Source organism: Manis pentadactyla, chromosome 11, assembly GCF_030020395.1.
Source record: "Manis pentadactyla isolate mManPen7 chromosome 11, mManPen7.hap1, whole genome shotgun sequence".
Taxonomy (NCBI): domain Eukaryota; kingdom Metazoa; phylum Chordata; class Mammalia; order Pholidota; family Manidae; genus Manis; species Manis pentadactyla.
In genome coordinates, this window is record NC_080029.1 from 80,133,727 (window position 1) to 80,157,205 (window position 23,479).

General features: G+C 48.8%; 1 protein-coding gene across 9 annotated transcripts in view; it reads left to right on the plus strand.

Moving 5' to 3' along the window:
- Positions 1–23,479, plus strand: part of TEP1 (telomerase associated protein 1) — a 40,198-nt gene that overhangs the window by 14,195 nt on the left and 2,524 nt on the right. For 4 of the 9 annotated variants that reach the window (XM_036880546.2, XM_057488624.1, XM_057488628.1 and 1 more), the window contains 43 exons: positions 1,434–1,602; positions 2,033–2,191; positions 2,376–2,453; positions 3,252–3,382; positions 3,712–3,771; positions 4,588–4,746; positions 5,406–5,582; positions 5,753–5,873; positions 6,433–6,557; positions 6,753–6,866; positions 6,957–7,074; positions 7,231–7,425; positions 7,551–7,726; positions 7,826–7,982; positions 8,095–8,274; positions 8,741–8,833; positions 9,083–9,215; positions 9,333–9,483; positions 9,733–9,866; positions 10,076–10,164; positions 10,438–10,552; positions 10,963–11,203; positions 11,394–11,517; positions 11,960–12,084; positions 12,212–12,311; positions 12,523–12,678; positions 12,822–13,034; positions 13,280–13,433; positions 13,540–13,752; positions 14,365–14,525; positions 14,723–14,836; positions 15,674–15,781; positions 16,136–16,268; positions 16,354–16,430; positions 16,557–16,689; positions 16,806–16,942; positions 17,102–17,226; positions 18,397–18,540; positions 18,678–18,774; positions 19,494–19,599; positions 19,702–19,904; positions 20,033–20,137; positions 20,365–20,599. In XM_036880546.2, coding sequence (XP_036736441.2) covers positions 1,434–1,602; positions 2,033–2,191; positions 2,376–2,453; positions 3,252–3,382; positions 3,712–3,771; positions 4,588–4,746; positions 5,406–5,582; positions 5,753–5,873; positions 6,433–6,557; positions 6,753–6,866; positions 6,957–7,074; positions 7,231–7,425; positions 7,551–7,726; positions 7,826–7,982; positions 8,095–8,274; positions 8,741–8,833; positions 9,083–9,215; positions 9,333–9,483; positions 9,733–9,866; positions 10,076–10,164; positions 10,438–10,552; positions 10,963–11,203; positions 11,394–11,517; positions 11,960–12,084; positions 12,212–12,311; positions 12,523–12,678; positions 12,822–13,034; positions 13,280–13,433; positions 13,540–13,752; positions 14,365–14,525; positions 14,723–14,836; positions 15,674–15,781; positions 16,136–16,268; positions 16,354–16,430; positions 16,557–16,689; positions 16,806–16,942; positions 17,102–17,226; positions 18,397–18,540; positions 18,678–18,774; positions 19,494–19,599; positions 19,702–19,904; positions 20,033–20,137; positions 20,365–20,487 — 5,926 coding nt within the window. In that variant the 3' untranslated portion in view covers positions 20,488–20,599. Of the gene's footprint in view, positions 1–1,433; positions 1,603–2,032; positions 2,192–2,375; positions 2,454–3,251; positions 3,383–3,711; positions 3,772–4,587; positions 4,747–5,405; positions 5,583–5,752; positions 5,874–6,432; positions 6,558–6,752; positions 6,867–6,956; positions 7,075–7,230; positions 7,426–7,550; positions 7,727–7,825; positions 7,983–8,094; positions 8,275–8,740; positions 8,834–9,082; positions 9,216–9,332; positions 9,484–9,732; positions 9,867–10,075; positions 10,165–10,437; positions 10,553–10,962; positions 11,204–11,393; positions 11,518–11,959; positions 12,085–12,211; positions 12,312–12,522; positions 12,679–12,821; positions 13,035–13,279; positions 13,434–13,539; positions 13,753–14,364; positions 14,526–14,722; positions 14,837–15,673; positions 15,782–16,135; positions 16,269–16,342; positions 16,431–16,556; positions 16,690–16,805; positions 16,943–17,101; positions 17,227–18,313; positions 18,541–18,677; positions 18,775–19,493; positions 19,600–19,701; positions 19,905–20,032; positions 20,138–20,364; positions 20,600–23,479 lie in introns of those variants that run through there. The other 5 variants (XM_057488626.1, XM_057488627.1, XM_057488629.1 and 2 more) reach the window with 5 other exon arrangements.

Consider the following 23,479-nt stretch of genomic DNA (forward strand, 5'->3'; position numbering starts at 1 on the left):
TTACTAAAATTTAAAAATTATATATGTAATTTAAACTTCATTTCATTAATTGTAATTTAATTCTGTTGGGAAGCTCTGACACAGACTACTGAATTCTGTAGATTAAAGATTATTATGAAAAATTTTAAACATGCACACAAGTAATAAAAATAATATAATGGACTCCCATAAAACTGTTAGCCATATTAAGTGATTATCTAAATCATACCACACTTTCTTTCCTGATCCCTTTCTCTGTTTTGTTTTTTTTTGAAGATGTTTTAAAAGCAGATGCCAAATAATATGATACATTTTATTTCACCCCTCCATACTTTGCATGTATCTCTTAAAACAGACATTTTCTTACATAATTAGAATATCATAATATACCTAATACAACTGAAAATAATTCCTTGAGATTATCATTTATTATCTAGTCCACATTCAAATTTCCCAATTGTCTAAAAAGTATCATTTCACAATTTTATTCAAATCAGGATTCAAACAAGGCATATGCATTACATCTGGTTATTAAGTCTCTTAAATCCCTTTTAATCTTTTAATTGTTTTCACACCATTGATTTGCTGTGGAAACCAGGTTCAGGGTCCCCACAGACTGTCTCACATTTTAGATTTGTCTTTTTCTCCATGGTGTCATATGGCTTGTTTCTCTGTTTCGTGTATTGGCATAACTCTAAAGGCTTGAATAGACTTTTATAATTTAACTTTTTTCTTGCAAGAATATTTCATAGTGGATCCTTTGTATGCTTATCAGTGAGATTGTTGGTCTTTTTTTGCCTCCTAATAGGATACAGAATCAGGAGGTGCAAAAAATCTGGTGGTCCCACTCACAGTGATGCTAAGATTGATCAGTGCTTTTAGGTGACAGTAGCCTGGTCTCTGCACTGTAAAGTTAGTGGTTCATCCATGGATGATCTTTGCCTGAACCAGTTGTTTCATGAGCAGTTCCAGAAGGGTTTTTCTATCACCCTTCATGTTTATTAGCTGGAGTTCTAAAGGGAACCTCCCTCATCCACTGAAGCTATTCAGTTACCCTGAAATAGAGATTGTATTGGGAAGGTAGGATGAATGTACAATTCTTTCTCCTGTAATTGACAGTTTTCAGAGTAAGGAGTTAGTATTTGTTCTTTAAAATACAACTTAAAAATATGTAGCAGTTAAACCGTGCCTCATGAAGTAAGTGTGGCAAATGATTTCAGAGAGTGGTCTACAGATGGCTTCCCTCCTGCCATGAGAAGGGGTTAGGAGAGTGCTGCCCAAGGGGGGCAAAGGGAAGTTCTACCCCTGTTTTCCCTATGAAGGCAGGGGAAGCAGGCTGTGGACTACAGGTGAAGACTCAATAACTGAGTGGCAACTTCTTGACTACCCATCTGCATCAAAGTGGCAAAGAGAGAAGTCCCTGAACCCTCTGTCTGTGTCTTTCCTGCCCGCAGACAGTGGAAATATGATGGTGAGCTGCTGGCTCAATATCGACAGGCCCTGGAGGCAGCTATGGACCTCTCAGTGAAGCACAGCCTGCCCCCATTGCCAGGCCGCACCCTCTTGGTCTACCTGACAGATGCTGATGCAGACAAACTCTGTCCCAAGAGCAACCCACAAGGGGTAAAGAACATAAAAGGGCTGGTGGTGGTAGGATACTGGGGATCCTGAGAAGTGTCCCTGGTTCTCCTAAGCAAGCACTTGGAACTGAAGTAAATGAAATGCTTTTGCTTCCCAGCATCAGACCTTGGTTCCTATGGACAATCCTAGAATGACATTTGGCTGGTACTTAAATTTCTCAACGCGGTCACCAAACTGTGTCTCACTTTCACCTCCCTACATCCCAGTGTTGAATTTGGGCAGGGATCCCAGTCCCTCTCCACCTCCCTCCCTGGTCAGCTCTTCCTGAGGGCTGTGGAAGCTGTCCCCTCATAACTGGGGATTTTGCTCCCTTCCCCCCACCAATGGAGGTGTGTGACCTCCAGGGCCAGATGGGCAAGTGAGGATTTCCAGAAACAGGAGCCTTTCTTCAGTCTGATGCTTGTCCCATCAGCCCCCACTGAACTATGTGCTGCTATTGATTGGAATGATGATTGCACGCGCAGAGCAGGTGGATCTCGTACTATGCGGAAAGGGTGCTCTGAAGACCACTGTGCTGAAGACAGAAGAAGGCATCCTGGAGACTGCCATCAAACTCCAGGCTCAAGTCCAGGTCAGACCCCTACCCCCACTATGCAAAAACGTATGAATAGACACAGGCCTGGGAACAGTCTGAATGGTCAGGGAAGGTTTGAATATACATAGTTCTGAATGTTCCCCAAGCAGAAAATGGTGTTTGTTGTGTATGGATCATCTCCCATGCAACTATGCACATAACATGAGACCCTTTCCTTCAGGAATTGAATGAAAAGAATGAATGGTCTTTGTGTACTTTTGGGAAGTATCTGCTGTCTCTGGCTGCACAAAGGGTCCCTGTGAGTACTGCCCAGTCCCTGAGAAAACATCCTCTCCCCCACATTTTCTTCCACAATGGATGTATCTCATTTCTCAAAGCTAACTTAAACTATATGGTATCCAGACTGGCTCCTTGAGGGCTGCAGCCCCCTACCTAATGCTGGTAAATGCTTAACAACCAGCTCTCTGGGAAAATGAGTTTTGGTTAATAGCATTGTCTAATTTCTGTTGTGTAAATACTCCTGTCACAGCTGATTTGAAGCTACCAGCACAATGTCTGTGAATGGAGTTGGGAAGAGATGCTCAGTAGCTCACCAGTATATAGTGTTTGCACAATGCAGGTAAAATAGATTTATATAAGATCAAGTGTTAAGTGTAGGTAAGGGTAAAATGTAGTAAAATAATTAGGAAGTGGTGAGTTTTGATTATTACCTATGTGTTTAATACAATTTATTTATAAATGTATATTATAAAAAATATTTAATTTAAGTTTATACAATTTAATATTTAATAGTGGCCATGTTTAATAACTGGCTCACAAAATTCCTAAAGACTCAACATTCAACCCTTGTGAAATGGAATGAGCCAGATACAGCACACCCCTGCCCCTTGCCAACATCTGATTTGATGCCCCTCCAAGTCAGGGTGTAGTGGCGTCCCCCCATCCTAAGTGCTCTCAGCAGAGGCAGTTTCCATCTCCCTCAGAGTTCTCCCAACTCCCCAGTTCTCAGGGATTTCTTTCTTGATGTTCTTAGCTTTATAGCATCTCTTCTATCTCTCCGTTCCCCGGTCTCAGCCCCTCCCCTTTCGCTCTACAGGTGGACAGGGTCATCCTCTTTGGCCAAACTATGACTGACAAGCTGATAAATGAGGCCAAACAGCTCTTCTGGCGGCACGTGAATTCCAGGTGCCTCTTTGTTGGTGTTCTCCTAAGAAGGAACTATTATATGTAAGGATGCTTACATTCTTTGCCCAATGCCAGAAGAGAGTTATCCATATTTTCTCTCTACCCCTACTAAAGCTTGGGACACTCCCACTCACCAGTCATTGTCCCACCTCTGCATTTTACCTCTGTTGCACTTCAAGTGCTAGAACCTTCTCTGAGGTCTTCATCCTAGTGCTCTACCAATTTGCAAGGGTCAACCCCAGCCCAACCTAGCACATAACCCATTAAAAGTGCAAGGGTGGGGTACCCATCCTAGAGTGTTAGGCTAGGGCAGTGACTCTGTGTGCCTAGCTCTATTTCTGATTGGTAATGGCTGTTTCTTCCATTGCCAGATTACCAGATTTGAATCCCAATGATGTGACACTCTCAGGCTGCACTGACGGGATACTGAAGTGAGTACAGTACACTGAAGAGGTGGGGGCTTTGTTAAAACATCTTCAAGATTATCTGTGGCCTCCACTCTGTTTACTTCCTTTTTAAAGCAAAGATAAAAAGCTATTCTTCTTTTATAGCTGTCTAGGCATAACAGCAACACTGTGTTCCAGGGATGCAGGCCTCTTCTATCTTTCTCCACCATTCTCAAATTCTCTGCCTCTATCTCATGGTTCAAGATGGGGACATGGGAGATTGCACTATTAGCTTTTAAGGGAAAACTCCAGTTGGTCACATCACTTCTATTCATTTTCTGTGGTTTCTGTTTGATTCTTGATCTAGAGGAAATCCCGTGCTAAATTTATTTATGCCAAGTTTACAGAAATCTTTTCACTTTGTCTTTCCTTCATGCTTTCACTCTCATTTACTTGTTTTTCTGCTTTTTTTTTTTAGATGTCACCCATTACCCCCAACTCTATTTAGGAGGCCTCATGCACCTTACTCCTCCAGGGGGGTTTCATGGCAGGTATAGAACTGACCAAGCCCAGACTGTGATGGCCTTAATCTTTACACCTTTATGAGCCTAATTGCCTCTGACCCAACAGAAAACCTATGATGACCATGCACAGTAGGAGGGGCTAGAGCTGGGTTTCTTCTCTGTCCCTTCATTCCTGTGGTTCTGCTCCCTCATTTATTTTAAGTCTACATTGCTTCTGGTCATCTTAAGGAGCTCCAGTTAACTCTGTGGCCTCACCTAGTCATATCTGTCCTTAAAAGACCTTCCTGATTCTGACTCTGGTATTCTGCTCTTATTTATTTTGTTGAATATGTATCAGGTTCATTGCAGAGCGTGGGGCCTCCCATCTTCTAGAACATGTGGGCCAAATGGACAAAATATTCAAGATTCCACCACCCCCAGGAAAGAGAGGGGTTCTGTGTCTTCGGCCACTGGAAGAGAATATGCCAAGCTCCATGGCTCCTATGTCCCAGCCTGGGTCAGTCTGTGTTTCTACGTGTCTGTGAATTGGGAGGGGCTACTGTCAAAACAGAAACTAGGTGACTGAAATTCTGGCTTTTGCAATACTGATCTCTTTCCTAAGGCAGGCTTCTTCTTTCCTAGGCAGGGGCTTCTCTAAGACCGAAAATTGTCAGACAATGAGCATGTTTCTTTCTCTACTGGGGAGAGGGAGTCAGAATGTGAGGTCGGCAACAGGCACCTTGGACATAGCCAGGGCTCAGGCAGAGGGCTTAGCAAAAACAGGCTCTGGCTTTCTCATCCTGGTTTTGCCAAATAGTAGCTTAAATCTTGGGCTAGTTGCTTAATTTCTTAAAACTGTACTTTTTAAATCAGTAAAATAGATATAATGTTTGTGCTTACCTCATAGTGTTTTCATGAGCATTCCATGGGCAAATAGTAAGCACATACAAATCATTAGCTGACACAGAAGGGTGCATGAGAAATGGCAAGCAGGGTTTAATATCCCTGGCTGTGCAGTTGAGGCTACAAGCAGTTATTTTTTGGATGCCTAGTGGGTATCCCACCACTGCCTGTCATGCTGGCTTGTGTTCAGTGCTGAAGGGTGAGCACAATTGTGGCTGTGGAATTGGGCGGAGCTGATTCCTAGACCTAGCCCAGGCCTCTGTTTACCCCCAGGTGGCGCAGCATCCGGCTTTTTATTTCCTCCACTTTCCGAGACATGCACGGGGAGCGGGACCTGCTGCTGAGGTCCGTGCTGCCGGCATTGCAAGCCCGAGTGGCCCCCCACCACATCAGTCTTCATGCCATCGACCTGCGCTGGGGCATCACTGAGGAGGAGACCCGTAGAAACAGGTCTGGGGGCCACAGAATGAGGGCTTGGGTGGTGGAACTGAGGTGGGCAGGGTTGGGACTGAGGGCTGAGGGCAGGGGGGTGCTCCTTGGTTCCTAACAAGAGCAGCCTGCCTTCACTTTGCTCAGTTTCTCTTAATTTGTGCCTGTATTGCCTGACACAATGCCTGCAGACAACTGGAAGTGTGTCTAGGGGAGGTGGAGAACTCACAGCTGTTCGTGGGGATTCTGGGCTCCCGCTATGGCTATGTGCCCCCCAACTACAACCTCCCTGACCATCCTCACTTCCACTGGGTAAGACAAACAGCAAGGTTGGAGCAGGGTCTGGGGAGGAACCACGGTCTGCTAGCAACCCTGGGACTATGTACAGCCAGGTCCTTGAGACTTGAAGTGAAACACAGGCAGACAGTTCTGTGAATGGCCCAGTCCTAGACGAGGGAATTCCCTAGAGGAGTACCCCCGGGTTGGCCAAAGGATGAGAGAGGTAGGAAGGTAGGTCTGTTTAGGTTTTGCCATCAGATGAATCTGGGTTCTGATCTCCCTTCTTCACTTACAGATTGTGTGGCTTTGTGAGAAATGGCTTAATCCTAATCTAGGTTCAACTTCCCCATATGCTAAAGAGAAACAGTGGTGTCTCCATTGCAGGTTTTCTATAAGAATTAGAAATATTTTTTTTAAAATGCCCAACACATGATAGGCACTCAATACATGTTATGATGAGCTATATTTTATTGGCTTGTGTCTGGAGAGAGGAAAAGTCCTGAGATGAAGGTGTCCTGGGTCTCTGCAAGTCTTGGGGAGGGGTTAGAGTGGCCTAGCACTCACCCAACCGCCCTCTACCCTCTCCCTGCAGGCCCGACAGTACCCAGCAGGCCGCTCGGTGACAGAGATGGAGGTGATGCAGTTCCTGAACCGGGGCCTCCACCGGCGGCCCTCTGCCCAGGCCCTCATCTACTTCCGGGATTCTGGCTTCCTCAGGTGTGCCTTCTGTCGCCTCTGGGCCTCAGTCTCTAAGAGAGGGCAGACAGACTTAAAGAGCTTGCCTTGTGGCTGAAGTCAGGAGATCTCCACTTGAGGAGTTTCAGGGAACCACAGCCAGGTCTGATGGTTGGCGGTTGGAGAGAGGCTGGAGTCTGAGTCCAGCCCCACTCTTGGGTTATCTTTGGTGGTCAGCTCTGTGCCAGATGCCTGGAAAGCTGACTTTACCTCCGAGTCTGAAGAGGCTGCACATCGGATCTCAGAACTGAAGAGCTACTTGAGCAGACAGAAAGGGATTACCTGTCGCAGGTGGGCTGGGGCGTAGGAAGGCCCCACTTGGAGAGATGTGGTGAGGGGACAGGCTTGCTCTGACTCTGCTTGTGCTTGCTTTGCCCACAGGTACCACTGTGAGTGGGGTGGCGTGGCAGCCGGCCGGCCCTTTGCTGGGGGACTGGAGGAGTTCAGGCAGTTGTTTCTGCAAGATGTGTGGCATATGATCCAGAAGCTTTACCTACAGGTGAGCAGGAACACTGGTGGCGAGGGCAGTGGAGAGGGGGCAGGGTTGTTTGGGTAGCCCTGGGGGGAAGTAACTTGGTGGGATTCTGGGAGTTTTAGGCCTAGGGGTCCTGAAGGGCATGGGAATGTAGTCAGTCACTGCCCCATGTGCTCTCAGCCCGGGGCCCAGCTGGAGCAGCCAGTGTCCATCCCCGATGATGACTTGGTCCAGGCCACATTTCAGCAGCTGCAGAAACCACCGAGTCCTGCCCGACCATGCCTTCTTCAGGACACAGTGCAGCAGCTAATGCTGCACCAAGGGAGGCTGAGCCTAGTGACCGGGCAGTCGGGACAGGGCAAGACTGCCTTCCTGGTATAGAGTCTTGGGAGCCTGGGCAGGAGGGAGGGCTGTGTGGGCTAAGGAGGACTGAGGCGGCAGTGCACGGGGAGCTTGTGCATGTAAACTGTGACCATGTTTTCTGTTTGCTTCCCATGCAGGCATCCCTTGTGTCAGCTCTACAGGCTCCCAGTGGGGCCAAGGTGGCCCCCTTAGTCTTCTTCCACTTTTCAGGGGCCCGCCCTGACCAGAGTCTTGCCCTTACGCTGCTCAGACGCCTCTGTGCCTATCTATGTAGCCAGCTGCGAGAGCCACATGCCCTCCCCAACACCTACCGGTGGGTGTCTCCCCATGAGCCCAGCCTTGCTGATGTCACATGATATTGCCCTGGTGTCTCCCTCTCCTGCTGACCCTAGGCCTTGCCCTCCCTGTGCAGAGGCCTGGTGTGGGAGCTGCAGCAGACTCTGCTGCCCAAGTCTGCTTGCTCCCTGCAAACTGGCCAGACGCTGGTGCTGATCATCGATGGGGCTGACACGTTGGTGGGCCAGCACGGGCAGCTGATCTCAGACTGGATTCCAGTGACCCTTCCCAGGGTAAGTGTGAGGAGGAGGTGGGGCTGGGCTGCAGTAGGGAGGAGAGGTGCCTCTCCAACACTGTTCCCTGCTTTTCCTTCTGCCTCCCTACCCTTTTGCCCAAATATCACAGCGGGTGCATCTGGTGCTAAGCATGTCTACTGACTCGAGCCTAGGGGAGACCCTTGAGCAGAGCCAAGGGGCCCACGTGGTGGCCCTGGGGCCTCTGGAGCCTTCTGCCCGGGCCCGGCTGGTGAGAGAGGAGCTGGCTCTGTATGGGAAGCGGCTGGACGAGTCACCTTTTAACAACCAGGTTGGACCCAGGCCAGGGCTGGTGGGTGTGTGGGGTGAACCTGGGAGCTGTGAGGGCCCAGGGTGCTGAGGCTGACAGTTGCCCCAGACAGACTGCTCTTTTGTTTTCTCAGGAACTCTGTACCAAAGGAAGTTGCTAATAAGATTAACTGTGATTCTTTTTAAAATCACCCAGGGTTTCCCCCTGGTGAATGGCCTCCCAGGGCCTGTCCGGGTGAGGGGGTAGTAAAACATGGCTACTGGGGGGTAGGCTGAACCACAGGGGCTACCCAGCTGGGGCTGGCTGGGCAGGGCAGCGTAGGGAGGGGATGGCTGTGTTCTGGGGTAGTGCCCTCAGGTGACGCCTGCCAGGCCTCTCAGAGAAGGAACTGCCCTGAAATGGGCGCGGCGCTGAGTGGAGCACGGGGCTGAGGGCTGGGTGCGGTGGGCCCTCTTGTCCCCATCCTGAGTCCCCTGAGTCCCTTCAGATGCGGCTGCTGCTGGTGAAGCGGGGGTCTGCCCTGCCACTCTACCTGCGCTTGGTCACCGATCACCTGAGGCTCTTCACACTCTATGAGCAGGTCAGCGGCGGATGTAAACCCTCCCTCCTCATTCTCTAATTCCTGATCCCATTTCCCATTCAGCTCCTTTTATTCCCACCCTTTGCCATCTTGGGACCACCCATTCTCCATGGTGATCACCTCACCCCTGCCCCCACTTCTCTCCCTCCCACTGTTCCTCTTCCCCTGTTCATCCTTTCCTATGGCTTCTCCTGCTGCACCCTCTCCCTGTCCCCCACTGACTGAACCCCAGTCTCCATTCTCTCCCAGGTGTCTGAGACACTCCAGACCCTGCCTGCCACTGTTCCCCTGCTTCTCCAGCACATCCTGGGCACCCTAGAGCAAGAGCATGGCCCTGATGTCCTCCTCCAAGCCTTGGCCACCCTTGAGGTCACACGTGGCGGTCAGTGCTTGGGGCGGGTTGGGAGCCTGAGAGCTTGGAGGTTGGGTGACCCTCATTCAGTTGGGGCTGGGTGTGCTGTGTGGTTTGGTGAGGGCCTCAGAAAGCTGGGGTTTCCAGGGCTGACTGTGGACCAGCTGCATGGAGTGCTCAGCGCATGGCGGATACTTCCCAGGGGGACCAACACCTGGAAAGAAGCAGTGGCTGCTGGAAACAGCAGGGACCCCTACCCCATGGGTGCATTCGCCTACCTGGTCCAGAGTCTACGCAGGTACAGGTGCCCCCAGCTGAGCTCCCGCAGACCTCCTGTGCCTTCCCATCTTTGAGCCAAGGCCCTGTGTGGTCCTTTCTTCACCCTATCCTACCCTTGGTATAGCCTCTGACACCTGACTCCCAAACCCTGAATGGATGACCACTCAAGTTACCACTATTTGAAGTGGGAATGGGAGCCCACAGCTGTGCCAGAATGCTTACAGGCCTCCTCCCACTCTCCTGCCTTCTCTCCCTCACATGAGGACAGTTTGCTAGGGGAGGGCCCCCTGGAGCGCCCTGGTGCCCGGCTCTGTCTCCGTGATGGGCCCCTGAGAACAGCAGCTAAATGTCGGTGTGGAAGGAGGCCAGGGCTGGAGAAGACAGCACACCTCCTTGTCGCAGGTGACTGCCGCCCCCAGGCCTGGGGTGCTGAGTGAGGGGCCTGGGCCTGGAGGCCAGGACCACCCCTGGTACTCCTCAGTGGCTGGCTGGTGCCCTCCCCTGACACCCCTGTGGGTGGATGGCTCTTGCTGTAGCCTGAGGGATGTGATCTTTGGAGATGGATGCTTCAGGGCTGAGCCCGTCTCAGTGTCTGTTCCTACGGCCTGCAGCTCAGCTCTGGAAGACGTGTGATTCTGATGCCTCAGGTACCTTCCGAAACTGTCCTCCTGAGGCCCTGGGAGACCTGCCTTACCATCTGGTTAGTCCATAGACCCCATATGCCACTTCTTTCCAAGCAACCCCTTTGACTATCCTAAGACTCCTCTCCCTCTTTACCACCATCACCATCACCACTGCCCTCCTCCCAAATTCTCTCTACCTTTCTCCTTTCAGTTTTCCTGCCCTCCTCCTTCAGGTCTTTTGTCCCAGCTCCTACATCAAGGTCCCAGCTGCCCAGGCAGAGACTGGGACTAAACCTTCCCTCCTTACCAGCCTCTTCACATCCCTAATGAATCCAGTCTGACCTTCTCAGCTCCAGAGTGGAAACCATGACCTCCTTGCAAAGTTCCTCACCAATCTTCATGTGGTGGCCGCACACCTGGAACTGGGACTTGTCCCTCAGCTCCTAGAGGCCCATGCCCTCTATGGTGAGATAGGGGGCTTCTGGGTGTGTTCATGGGGGCCCACTCATGGGGAGGGGTAAGGGAAAGAACAGTCAAATTTCCATTCCAAGTTGAAAATGCCAAGAGGGTAAGCAAGTGATTTGCAGGAGACCTTTTGCCTAGATCTTAGACCAGAGGTTCTTAAACTTTATTTAGTGGGTATAAAATCACCTGGGAAAGTTCAAATTGTAGATCTCTGGGTCCCCAGATTTTGGTTCCCTAGGTCTGGAGTGGGGCCCAAAGCTTTGAATGTTTAACAGGTGCCCCTGATGTGGACTCAGAGGGCTGCACTTTGAGCCTTACCTTTCTAGATATTGACATTTAATTGTATTTGGTGCTGGGGTTAATGGGAGTCTGGGCTGGTTGCCCAGTGACATTCTGTATCTCTTCCATAGCTGCCTCAGTCTCTGAAGAGGAACAAAAGCTACCTGAGACTGACCTTGCTGTATTTCACACCTTCTTGAAGCAGCAGGCTCCAATCCTCAGCCAGTACCCCCTACTCCTGCACCAGCAGGCAGCCAACCAGCCTCCTGACTCACCCCTTTGCCACCAGGCCCCCCAGCTCTCCCCGCGATGGCATCACCAGCACATCCTGCGGTGGCTAAATAAACCCCACACCACGGGGGGCCAGCAAAGGTAAGACCCTTGACACTGGAGTCTGCTCAGCCCATCAGGGAGCTAGTGCAGCCCCATCTGACACTGGAGAGTGAAGGACTCATCAGAATCACTGTGCAGAGGGGGGATTCAGATACAGAAATGCAGAAATGAATTCCATTCGCCTCCTTCCCCACATTCCTTTTCCTCCTTTTCTTTCTCCTTTGTCTAGCTCCAGCCTGTTTCTGGCAGTTTTCTCATCCCCCACAGCGGTGGCCTTCTCCCCCAGTGGGCACAGAGCTGCTGTGGGCACTGCTAATGGGATGGTTTACCTGTTGGATCTGAGAACCTGGCAGGTATGGCACTCAAGGAGGGCACTTTGCCTTCCAAAGGGCCTCACAGAATGCCTTGAACCCTAAACAAGCCAAACCCACCTGTTATCACCTGTTTGATTCAGCAACTTCACTTCCCTCCCATCTGATCAAAAGGGCTTAGTCAAAAAATTAATCACACTGCAAACACCTGCTGTACACCTGCCATTCAAGGCACTGTTCCAAGTGTTGCAGAGAACTCAGAGCTTAGGACATGGCTTTTGTGGAGCTGGAGTGGGTCCCAAAGTTTTGCACTGTTTACAGGTTCCTGATGTGGGGCCAGAGGGCTGTACTTGGAGATTTTTGTAAAGACTTGCATGAAGAGCCAAGGGCCCTTCCTGCCTTGGCCTCCTCTTTGGTTGGGCTTGGCGTGGCTGGATGTGGGGGTCCAGGGATGTCCTCAGTGTGCTTCCTGCTGCTGCCACAGGAGGAGAAGTCTGTGGTGAGCGGCTGTGATGGGGTCTCCTCCTGCTCGTTCCTCTCAGACAATGCCCTCTTTCTTACTGCCTTTGATGGACTCCTGGAGCTCTGGGACCTGCAGCATGCTTGTCGGTAAGGGGTCCGCCCACCCTGTCTCACAGGGAAGGCCTTCTCTGTTCGTCAGAAACCCCAGTGGAGGGGAATGAGGGAGTCTGTGGCCAGGGGGCCCCAGTGGCCTAACTTTGTCTCTGGGGGATAGGGTGCTGCAGACTAGGGCTCACCGGTTCCAAATCACTGGCTGCTGTCTGAGCCCAGACCAACGGCTGCTGGCCACTGTGTGCCTGGGGGGATGCCTCAAGGTACGGACAAGGGGCTGTGGTGTCTGAGTGGCCCTAAACTCCAAGTCAGCTGCATGAGGTTGTTCTAGCATGGCAGAGGCGGCTGCTGCTTGGCCTGGGGAGGCCGTCCCTGCTGAGGGCAGGCGACTGGACAAGATGGCTCCAGGAGCTGACTGAGAAGCTCAGGCCTCCATATTCAGCACCATGATTCCTCTCTGTCTCTATCACCCAGCTGTGGGACACAGTCCGCGGGCAGCTGACCTTCCAGCACACCTGTCCCAAGCCCCTGAACTGCGTTGCTTTCCACCCAGAGGGGCAGGTAATAGCCATCGGCAGCTGGGCTGACAGTTTCAGCTTCTACCAAGTGGACGGGCTCAAAGTCGCCAAGGTGAGAAGGTCCTGTGTAGCCCTGAGGGAGGAAGCACAAGAGGGTGGGAGCGGAAGGTGGGGAACGACAGGCATCCACGTTCTGTGTCACTGGGCTTGTGTTGAGAACAGGCCCTGACATTTCATTTCTACCTCCCTGTGTAGGAATTGGGAGCCCCAGGAGCTTCTGTCCGTACCTTGGCCTTTAATGTGCCTGGACGGGTTGTGGCGGTGGGCCGGCTGGACGGGGTGGTGGAGCTATGGGCCTGGCAAGAGGGCGTGCGACTGGCTGCCTTCCCTGCCCACCACGGCACTGTTGCTGCAGCCCTTTTCCTGCATGCTGGCTGCCAATTACTGACAGCAGGAGAGGATGGCAAGGTCAGGCTTCAGAGGGCTGGTGGTGGATTCCCAGGGCTGGCAGCAAAGGCAGGGGCCATTTGGGTGAAGACGAGGCATTCATTGGAGAGACTGGAGGAGCTTGGCAGGCATGAGCTACAGGGCGAGGGGTGCATGTGATTGTGGCAGCTCCCAGGAGAAGAGTCTGTGGCAGAAGGACTCTTGCCGGGTGGCTGTACCTCTAGGGGTAGAAGTGCATGGCTTTAAGCCTCCTTCTTGGCCTTCAGGTTCAGGTGTGGTCTGGGTCTCTGGGTCAGCCCCGCGGGTGCCGAGGTTCCCTTCCTCTTTCTCCTGCCCTCTCTGTGGCTGTCAGCCCGGATGGTGATCGGGTGGCTGTCGGGTACCGAGCAGATGGCATCAGGATCTATAAAATCTCTTCAGGTACCAAGAGGAGAAGAGGTGGGGTGTTTGAGCCTTTGGAAAGAGCCCTTCCACCCCTGACCCCACTTCCAAGTGTCTTACAGTTCTGTTTTCTGTCATTCTCTAGGTTCCCAGGGGGCTCAGTGTCAGGCAGTGGGAGTGGCAGTGTCTGCCCTGGCCTGGCTGAGCCCTGATGTGTTGGTGAGCGGCACAGAGGATGGGTCCCTGCAGGGCTGGCTGCTCCAGGAAAGCTCCCTTCAGGCTCTCTGGCACCTGTCCAGATACCAGAAGCCCGTGCTGGGACTGGCCACCTCCCAGGAACTCCTGGCTTCTGCCTCAGGTACTACTGGGCAGTGGGATGATTCATTTTAGATATGTTAATGCCATCCTTCAACTTACATGAATTTGTGTATATATACTACATGCATATATAGACTTTTTTGTATAACCTTCAGTGTGTTTTTAAATGCATTTATCTCGCATGATCAGTCTACACTATTTTGTCTTGTTCTCATGCCCTGATTCTGGGACTTCTTTGTAATCCCTGTGATCCTGAGTCTCGGCCCCATAGGAGACTTTGCTACATAAAGGGCTAGGTTTCCCTTCAGAGGCAAGTGATGCTGAGCTGAAAAGGCAGAATGGCCTTAAACCTCGCTAGGTAGAAAGCTTGCTCTAAGTGACACCAGGCCCTTGAGAAGAGTGAGGTCTGGAGGTACAGTTGAGACTCAGACAGCTGGGAGTGCCTGGTGTCCCCGTCCTGTGGGCACCCCCCTCATATGGGCACCAACCCTATCCAGTCCTGTCCACAGCTGGTGACCCACTGCGTTCCTCCCTAGGAGCTGTGCCCTCAGACACCATCCTCAACCAGCTAGACTGCCTTTTCCTTTGGCCTCCAGGGTGTGTCTCATTTCCTGTTTCAGAGAATCTTCCTCTCTCCTTATTTCCAATGCAGAGGATTTCATGGTGCGGCTGTGGCCAAGGCAGTTGCTGACATTGCCACAAAAGGCAGAAGGCTTTCCCTGTGGCTCTGAGCTCAAGGGACATGTGGGCCCTGTAAGCTGCTGCAGCTTCAGCTCTGATGGAAGCAGCCTGGCCACTGGGGGCAGGGACCGGGTGAGCCCTCTGCCCATGGGGCCCAGCCCCTGCGGTTCCTGGATTCTCCATGGCTCTCTCTGGGTTTTTGCTTTGCCAAACCTCCTGTGCTGGATCTGTCCCCACCTCTTTCCTTGACGCTTCTTACCTGTAATGGCCCTGGTGTTACAATCTCCTTCCTGTGGCCCTGACTGCTTCCTTCCTTGGGTCCTGTACAGAATCTCTTCTGCTGGGATGTGAGGACACCCAAAACCCCTGTTCTGATTTGCTCCTTCCCTGCCTGCCACCGTGACTGGGTCACTGGCTGTGCCTGGACCAAAGACCACTTAGTGGTGAGTGAAGGCTGGGAGGGATCCCTAAGGGAGGACAACACCCCCATCTCATCCTATTTCCAACAGTCATAGCTAACACTTACAGAGCACTTTGTGTGTAGTGCCTCGTTTAGTCTTTAAACACCTTCTGAAGAGAAACTCCTATTAGCTCTATTTCACAAAGATATCTCCAAGGTCATGTAAGTGATGAAGCTGAACCAGTAAACTTACTGACAAGGAAGCCCATGCTCTTAACAAGAACACAGAACTATCTCTCCCAGGGCTTAGGATGCCCTGTCCCTGCAGGTAAAGGGTACTGCTGTCACTCCACTGGTTCTAAGACCAAAATGAGTCTCAGGTGATGCACTCAGAGTGTTTTCCAATGCAGAGTCCCCACTTTTCAAAAAGAGATGAGAAAGGAGTGAGTGTCAGTGGAATAGGTGGTCATAATCTACCCTACCTCTGCCTTCTTGGCAGCCAGACCTTTCCCTGGCATTGCAGACTCTTCACCTTTGTCTGGGTTTGTTGACTGACATTATGTTAATAACAAGGACAGTAGCCACTATTTATTCAGTGCTCAATATATACCAGGCAGTGTGCTAAGTCTTCTCTATAGGTGCATCAGCCCACAACAACCGAATCAGATAGGTACCTTATTAATATCCTCAATAATGAAACCTAATGCTCAGAGAGATGAACTTGCCCCAGAAAATGAAGTAATGAATGGTGAAGTTAAAATCTGAATCCAGGACAGCTCTGCTCTTAATACCGAGGCTTACTGCCCTCCGCCCAACTTTAAAAGCATGCAGAACTGCTTTGCGGGTGCTGATAATCCCGCTTGAACCTCTGACTCTCCAGATCTCCTGCTCCAGTGATGGCTCTGTGGGGCTGTGGGACCCAGAGACGAGACAGCAGCGTGGTCGGTTCCTGGGCCATGAGAGGGCCGTGAGCGCCGTGGTGGCCATGGTGAGCAGGCATTGGAGAGCTCGCCAGGTGTCTCTGGGAAGGTTGAGGGACCTGGATGCACTGGACACAAGAAGTATAGAGAATGAGATGCTGGTGCCTGGAGTAGAGCAGGATTAGGGTTGAGGCTGAGGACTGGTGTAAGGGGAAGGAGAGGGGAGAGTGAAACACAGCATTTTAGAGTCCTAATCTCATGGCAGCGGTGCAGTCCTGAGCCCCCTCACCTCTCCATCCCACAGTTCTCCCCATTCTTTGATGCCTTCTAAGCCCTTGCTCAGCCCGAACCCCTGTGGTAGGAGTTACACTTGCTATGTCATGCTAAGCATGACTTTGCACTGATCCTGTGCTCTGAGGCAGGAAGAGCACGTGGTGTCTGTGGGCCGAGATGGGACCTTGAAAGTGTGGGACCATCAGGGTGTGGAGCTGACCAGCATCCCTGCTCACTCAGGACCCATCAGCCACTGTGCAGCTGCCCGGGGGCCCCCGGCAGGTAAGGAAATGTCAGCTGCCTTCCCTTCCCCACTGCCTCGTGCCCTTCTCCCCTACTTCTCCCCTCTGACTCAGTCTCTTATCAGCTGGCCAGCCTGGGTCAGAGCTTCTGGTGGTGACCGTGGGTCTAGATGGGACCACACGGCTGTGGAATCCACTCTTGGTGAGTTCCCTTGAAAGCACAGAGGTTGGGGGCTGGAGAGGACATAGTGGGACAACCTCCTGTACCCATAAGCAAGGGGCTACTTGTGTCATCCCCCACTGTCCCCTCTCTATCCTGCCCTCCTAGGTGTTTCACACACATACCCTCCTGGGACACAGTGGCCCAGTCAGTGCAGCTGCTGTTTCAGAAACCTCAGGCCTCCTGCTGACCGCTTCAGAGGATGGTTCCATACGCCTCTGGCAGGTACCTAAGGAAGCAGGTGAGTGAGGCATGAAAGAGGGGTGTTAGTGGGACCAGGAAGACCAAGGGTGGTCTGACATCTCAGTATCCCAGCAGTGGTCCAGCTCCTAAGGAATCACTTCCTCTCTTCTCCAGGTGACACATATGTACCCACGAGTTCCACAGCCATCACTGCTGTGGCCTGGGCCCCAGATGGTTCTGTGGCAGTGACTGGGAATCAAGCTGGGGAGCTGACCTTGTGGCAGGAAGCCAAGGCTGTGGCCACAGCACAGGTGCGCTGGGGCAAACTCAGTTCCTTGCCTATGTGTGTTCTGCCCTAGCTATGCATGTCTTGGGACATGAGGGGCTTAAAGATTGCACAGATGCCTGGGAGGGGAAAGTGGGTTAATCTTGGCTCCTCAGAAACACCACAATGAACTTTTATTCACTAGGCTGCAGGCCGCATCAGTGCTGTGATCTGGTACTCAGCAGGCACCCTGATTGTTCTCAGTGCTGATGAAAAAGTCAGTGAATGGCAAGTGGAACTGCAGAAGAGCTCAACATCCAGAAATATCAGGTGAAATAAGGCAGCTGGGTAAATATGATATGATGGCTGTCTCCTTAAACTGAGGATTTTGCTTGAATCACTCCACCTCTATTTCTGAACTAGGTCAATAGGATGACAGTAAGCAGAAAAAAGTCTCTAGAAAATTGTTTTTATTTGGCTTCTCATCATCATATATAAAAAACATATAAATATATATAATCTAATAATATCTAATATATAACAATAATTGTCAGATACCTACTTTTGCTATGCTTTGGGCCAGTGTGAACCATATTGATATGACTTTAATTAAGGAAGGAAACAGTAGAGGAATGTGTATTTAAGCAAACTGCCAACTATATGCAGAGTGATTTGTGCTATAATGAATCTGTGCTATAATGAAGATATAGTTATATATAATATATATTAATTATATATACCATATATAATTTCACATGTATATGAAATTACTGGAGCTCCAGAATTTGAGAAATTTATGGTTTACCAAAGAGGCACTACTTGAGGTTGGGCTGAAAGAATAAATAGGAGTTTTCTGGGCTAGTAGGGAAGAGAATAGTATTTTAGGAAGAGGGAGCAGCATTGACAAAAGGCATGGAGGCATGAGAGTTCATGGTGTATTCAGAGTGTAGCCAAGTCTTTGGGTTATTCATGGGAGGGGATTGGATTGAAAAGATAAACTGGGGCCAGGCTGTAAGGGCACAGTGCTAAGAATTTTGAGCAGAAGAATTGTCTGAATTTTAGACAGAGATCCTTAGTGCCAGTGTGGAGGAGGGATAACAATAGAGAGACATTATAAGAAGAGAGACCACTTTTACATCTGTTGGAATAGTGTAGTGCATGGAAGACATCATGTGGGCCCTGGGCTGGGCTGTGGGGATGAGGAGAGATATAGATTTTTGCCGGTGTTGCAAGTAGAATCCACAGTACTTATTGATCAGTTGGCAGTTAGGAGGGAAGGAAAAGACAAGAATGTTAGAGATCCCTAGTTTGAGCAAGTAAGGGGATGGTGATAATAAAAACTGATATAAGAACAACAGGAAGTGGAACAAAATTTTTAGGTAAGGTAATACATTTTGGTTTGTACTTCACTCCTAAGGAATTCATGGGGAACTGAGGCTCCTGACTGAGATGGACTAAAGTAGGATCTTTCTCTGCCCATGTAACTTTTTTGAGCTACAGTCTTCACCTGAGCCAAGTTCTGCAGGAGGACTTAGGGTTCCTGACAGGTGTGGGCCTGGCCCCGGATGGTCACTCCCTCATCTTGGCCACAGCAGATTTGCAATTACTGCACATGAAGCCAGGGGATGCTCCCTCTGAAATCTGGTAAGATCACAATGCTGTTTCCTCTCAGGCTAGACAAAAAGAAAAATGGGTTAGTGGTTACCCTGAGGTTGGGTCTAACTTAGAATAAAACACTGGTTTTGTTCCTGGGCTCAGCCTCTTTCTTTCTTATAAACCAGGAGAAGCTATGATGAAGACCCTGTGATGCTGTCCACCCACCAGGACTATGGTGTTTTTGCCCTGCAGCCAATGGGCCTTGGAATTCTTTCTTTCTTAGTAAGTCCTGTTTGGCTGTGTGTCAAAACAAATGTTGTCCAGGACCAGTATTTTAAACCTTGGGGCCATAATGGAGGATAAGAGGAAGTGAAAGGCAGTTGGTTGGTTCTAAATCCCCTCTCTTCCTTCAGCCAAAGCAGCTGTACATAGCAGCATTCCATGTTGGGTTTCCCTGCAAGATCTCATTGATACAAAAAAGGATTCTAGTATTTAACAAGTCATGGGAAACCATAAACCTAGGAGTTTTCTTGCATTTTTTTCATGTCTCCCTTGTACTGACAGTGTATTAGCAGTGTCTGGAACAATACAGACATATCGCGTAGATACTATGTTGGGTGAAAGAAGCCAAGCACAAAAGAATACATATTATATGACTTCACATAAATGAAGCTAAAAAACGAGCAAATTAATTTATGGTAACAAAGTCAGAATATCATTAGCTCTGGGGTGGTAAGTGCTCTGGTTCTGACTGGGAAGGGGCATGAAGGCAACTTTCTGGGGTGATGGAAATGTTCTACATCTTGATCTGGGCAGTGATTGCATGGATTGTACATGTGTAAAAATTCACTGAGACGTACATTTAAGATTTGTGTGCTTTATGGTCTTAAAGTTACAGTTAAGAAAAGAACTCCTTATCAGCCATGAGCAGAAAACAGTTGCTTTGGCTGGCTAAGATTAAGTGATATGAATTGGCTAAACGAAATTATCTGTCCTTTCAGAGGCAAAAGGAATCAGGAGAGTATGAAGAGAGCCTGAACTTTCATCTGAACCTAGATAATCCTAGTGGGCGCCTAATATCAATAACTCAAGCCAAACCTGAATCTGGTGAGTGGTGATGGGAGGCCCCACGGAGTCCTAGGAGATGCCTAGGGGAGGATGATGAATCGTTCAAAGGCTGAGACCTGGCTCTAACCCTTGAAATGGCAGAGTCCTCGTTTTTGTGTGCCAGTGAGGATGGGATGCTATGGAAACTAGCCAAATGCACCCGTGAAGGAGAATGGACCACAGATAACATCTGGCAGAAACACATAAAAATGCCTGAAACCAAAACTGCAGGGACAGACCCATCTATAGATACTGATGTGGATAGCTGGTCACCAGACCTTCTAAAGACACGGCAGTGTACAAAGGTGAGTTTGAAGAAAAGGTCACCAAGATAGGGCAGGAAGTGCTAGGTCTGGTGCAGCAGTCTTTGATGCTCCCTCACCTGAGGGGGCCCTCTGAGAACTCACCATACCTGTTCCCCTTCCTCTTGGAGATTCACTTGGGTGCTGTCACGGCCCTCCATGTGCTGCCTGAGTTGCTGGTGACAGCTTCAAAAGACAGAGATGTTAAGCTGTGGGAGAGACACAGTATGCAGCTGGTAAGTGTGTATGTGTGTGTGTACAAGGAGGGCTAAAGGGATGTTAGAAGAAAGCAAACATGGGGTAAGAAAGTGCAAAAGACCAAGATTCTGTTTTCTTCCATCCTTGCCATAATGTGTGACTAACCTGTTTCTAAATAAAAGGCATCAATGTGAGAGTAAAGAACGTTAGTAAGGAGGCCCTAGGCTTGTAGCCCTCATTTCCCCTGTTTTTGTTCCTGTTGTAGCTAGGCCTGTTCCAATGCGAGGGGGCAGTGAGCTGCTTGGAACCCTGGCTGGGTCCTAACGCTACCCTGAAGCTTGCAGTGGGAGACACACAAGGCAAGGTGTACTTTCTGTCCTGGGAATGAAGATGCACTGCTCAGGGTAAAGATCCCACTGGTACCAGAGTTGTGAAGTCAGAAGACACCAGTGGCTACTTTCTTGATAAAATTATAAGAATAAAGTGACATAATATCTCAAGTGTGGTCATGCTTGTGTTCTCATGTAGATGTGGGCCAAGAGGGAAGAATATGGGTGTTCTCATGTTTCTTTTCTGATTCAGCATTAATCTTTACTAGAACTGCAAGAAAGTGAATCAGATTTCTAGTAGATATTCTTGGGAACTAGACTTTAGAATTTTTGTACCATTGTATCAGATACCATAGGAATGACTGTGATGTGGGCCAGCACATACTTTGAATCGAGCTGAGGAGCACTCACTTGGTTAAGGAAGAATAAGCGAAGGAAGAGAGAGTTAATAGGGTCCCCAGGCAGGGCACTTAGAAAGAACTGGGATAGAAGTAGAATAATACTAGGTTCCTCTCACAGAAACAGCCCCATCTACTCAGAACCAGCTGCCCAGAAGAAGGGTGAGAAGCCAGGGCACTGAAAGCAGAGTTTCTTGGCCTTCACCACCTCTGACACAGCTCCAGCAGCCATGTGACTTGCAAAGCATTAGTCAGCCTAGTAGTTTGTGTTCTTGGAAGAGACCACAAAAGTGCCTCACTTGCAAACTGAAGTTTACAAAGATTAAAATGAGTTGAAAGGCAGGACATTTATGCCCCCGGACTTACCATGGACTGTGACCTTTTTTAATTTTTAATTTTTTTATTTTGATATTGTTAATGTACAATTACTTGGACAACATTATGGTTACCAGACTCCCCCTATTATCACATCCCCCCCCACATACCCCATTACAGTCACTGTCCATCAGCATAGTAAGATGCTATAGAATCATTACTTGTCTTCTCTGTATATGCTGCCTTTCCTGTGTCCCCCCCCCACTACATTATGTGTGCTAATCGTAATGCCCCATTTTCCCCCTTCTCCCTCCCTTCCCACCCATCCTCCCCAGTCCCTTTCCCTTTAGTAACTGTTAGTCCATTCTTGGGTTCTGCGAGTCTGCTGCTGTTTTGTTCCTTCAGTTTTTGCTTTGTTCTTATACTCCACAGATGAGTGAAATCATTTGATACTTGTCTTTCTCTGCCTGGTGTGTATTTCACTAAGCATAATACCCTCTAGCTCCATCTGTGTTGTTGCAAATGGTAGGATTTGTTTTCTTCTTATGGCTGAATAATATTCCATTGTGTATATGTACCACATCTTCTTTATCCATTCATCTACTGATGGACATTTCCATTTCTTGGCTATTGTAAATAGTGCTGCGATAAACATAGGGGTGCATATGTCTTTTTCCAACTGGGTTCCTGCATTCTTAGGGTAAATTTCTAGGAGTGGAATTCCTGGGTCAAATGGTATTTCTATTTTTAGTTTTTGAGGAACCTCCATACTGCTTTCCACAATGGTTGCCCTAGTTTACATTCCCACCAGCAGTGTAGGAGGGTTCCCCTTTCTTCACATCCTTGCCAACATATGTTGTTCTTAGTCTTTTCCATACTGGCCATCCTAACTGGTGTGAGGTGATATCATTGTGGTTTTAATTTGCATTTCTCTGATGATTAGCAATGTGGAGCAACTTTTCTTGTACCTGTTGGCCATCTGAATTTCTTCTTTGGAGAACTGTCTGTTCAGCGCCTCTGCCCATTTTTAACTGGCTTATTTGCTTTTTGTTTGTTGAGGTGCATGAGCTCTTTATATAATTTGGATGTCAACCCCTTATCAGTTATATCATTTATGAATATATTCTCCCATACTGTAGGATGTCTTTTTGTTCTACTGATGGTGTCCTTTGCTGTACAGAAACTTTTTAGTTTGATATAGTCCCACTTGTTCATTTTTGCTTTTGTTTCCCTTGCCTGTGAAGCTATGTTCATGAAGAAGTAGCTCATGTTTATGTCTAAGAGATTTTTGCCTATATTTTTTTCTAAGAGTTTTATGGTTTCATGACTTACATTCAGGTCTTTGATCCATTTTGAGTTTACTTTTGTGTATGGGGTTAGACAGTAATCCAGTTTCATTCTCTTACATGTAGCTGTGGACTGTGACCTTCTTAAGTAAAAGTTCTAGATCTTGTTTTCCTGCAATTCTATCTTAGGGAGGAAGAATTTCCCTGAGGCCCTTTTCTTTCCAAGGATTAAGGAAGGGCTAAGGGTCTTCTGTGCCAAGAATTCAAGGACTTGTATATAATAAGCCAGAGCTGTTGGAAGATTTGTTCTGGGTTGGAAGGGTTCTCTCAGAGAAATACCACTGCCCTCTGGTCTGGAAATGAGTTTTGAGGATTTGGGAGTTGGTGGATACTGCATTTTGTTCTCACCTTACCCTGATTCCAGTTTTTAGTGAAGAAATTACCTGAGAGACTTTATTTCTCTCAGTGCCTCATCGTCTCCCTCAGTCAGAGGGTATCTATGCACAATCTGTTTTTGAAATTTAGAGCAGAGCTACTCAAAGTTTGGTTTATGGACTAGTGTCAGTCAACAAATTGTTAATGGTTCACAAAGAAATATGTATGGAAGTTGAAAGTAAGCATTTATAAACTGTTTTGTAATTTGAAGTTTTTATCCCTCCTTTCCCTCCTTGTTACACTGTATCAGAGGCATATGATATCAAAGTGACTTATTACTGGTGATGTTAGCCTTGATCACTTTTAAGGTAGGGTGATGTTTGCCAGGTTTTTTTTTTACTGTATCTCTTTCATATTCCATTAGGTGCAAGTCACTAACTCCAGCCCATATTCAAGGGGGAGGAGGAATTAAACCTCCAGGAGAGAGATCAAAGAATCTGTGGTCATATGTTGAAATCACACAGTAATCTAGCAATTTTCAGATAGTTTTTTTTGAGACTATGCAAATATCCTGTTTCACTGGCTCATTTTAGCATTCATCCATCCATCCTGACTGTAGCAATTATGTGGTTTTGTAATTATTCTCTTATTTCCCTCAAGCCTTCTACATTAACTGA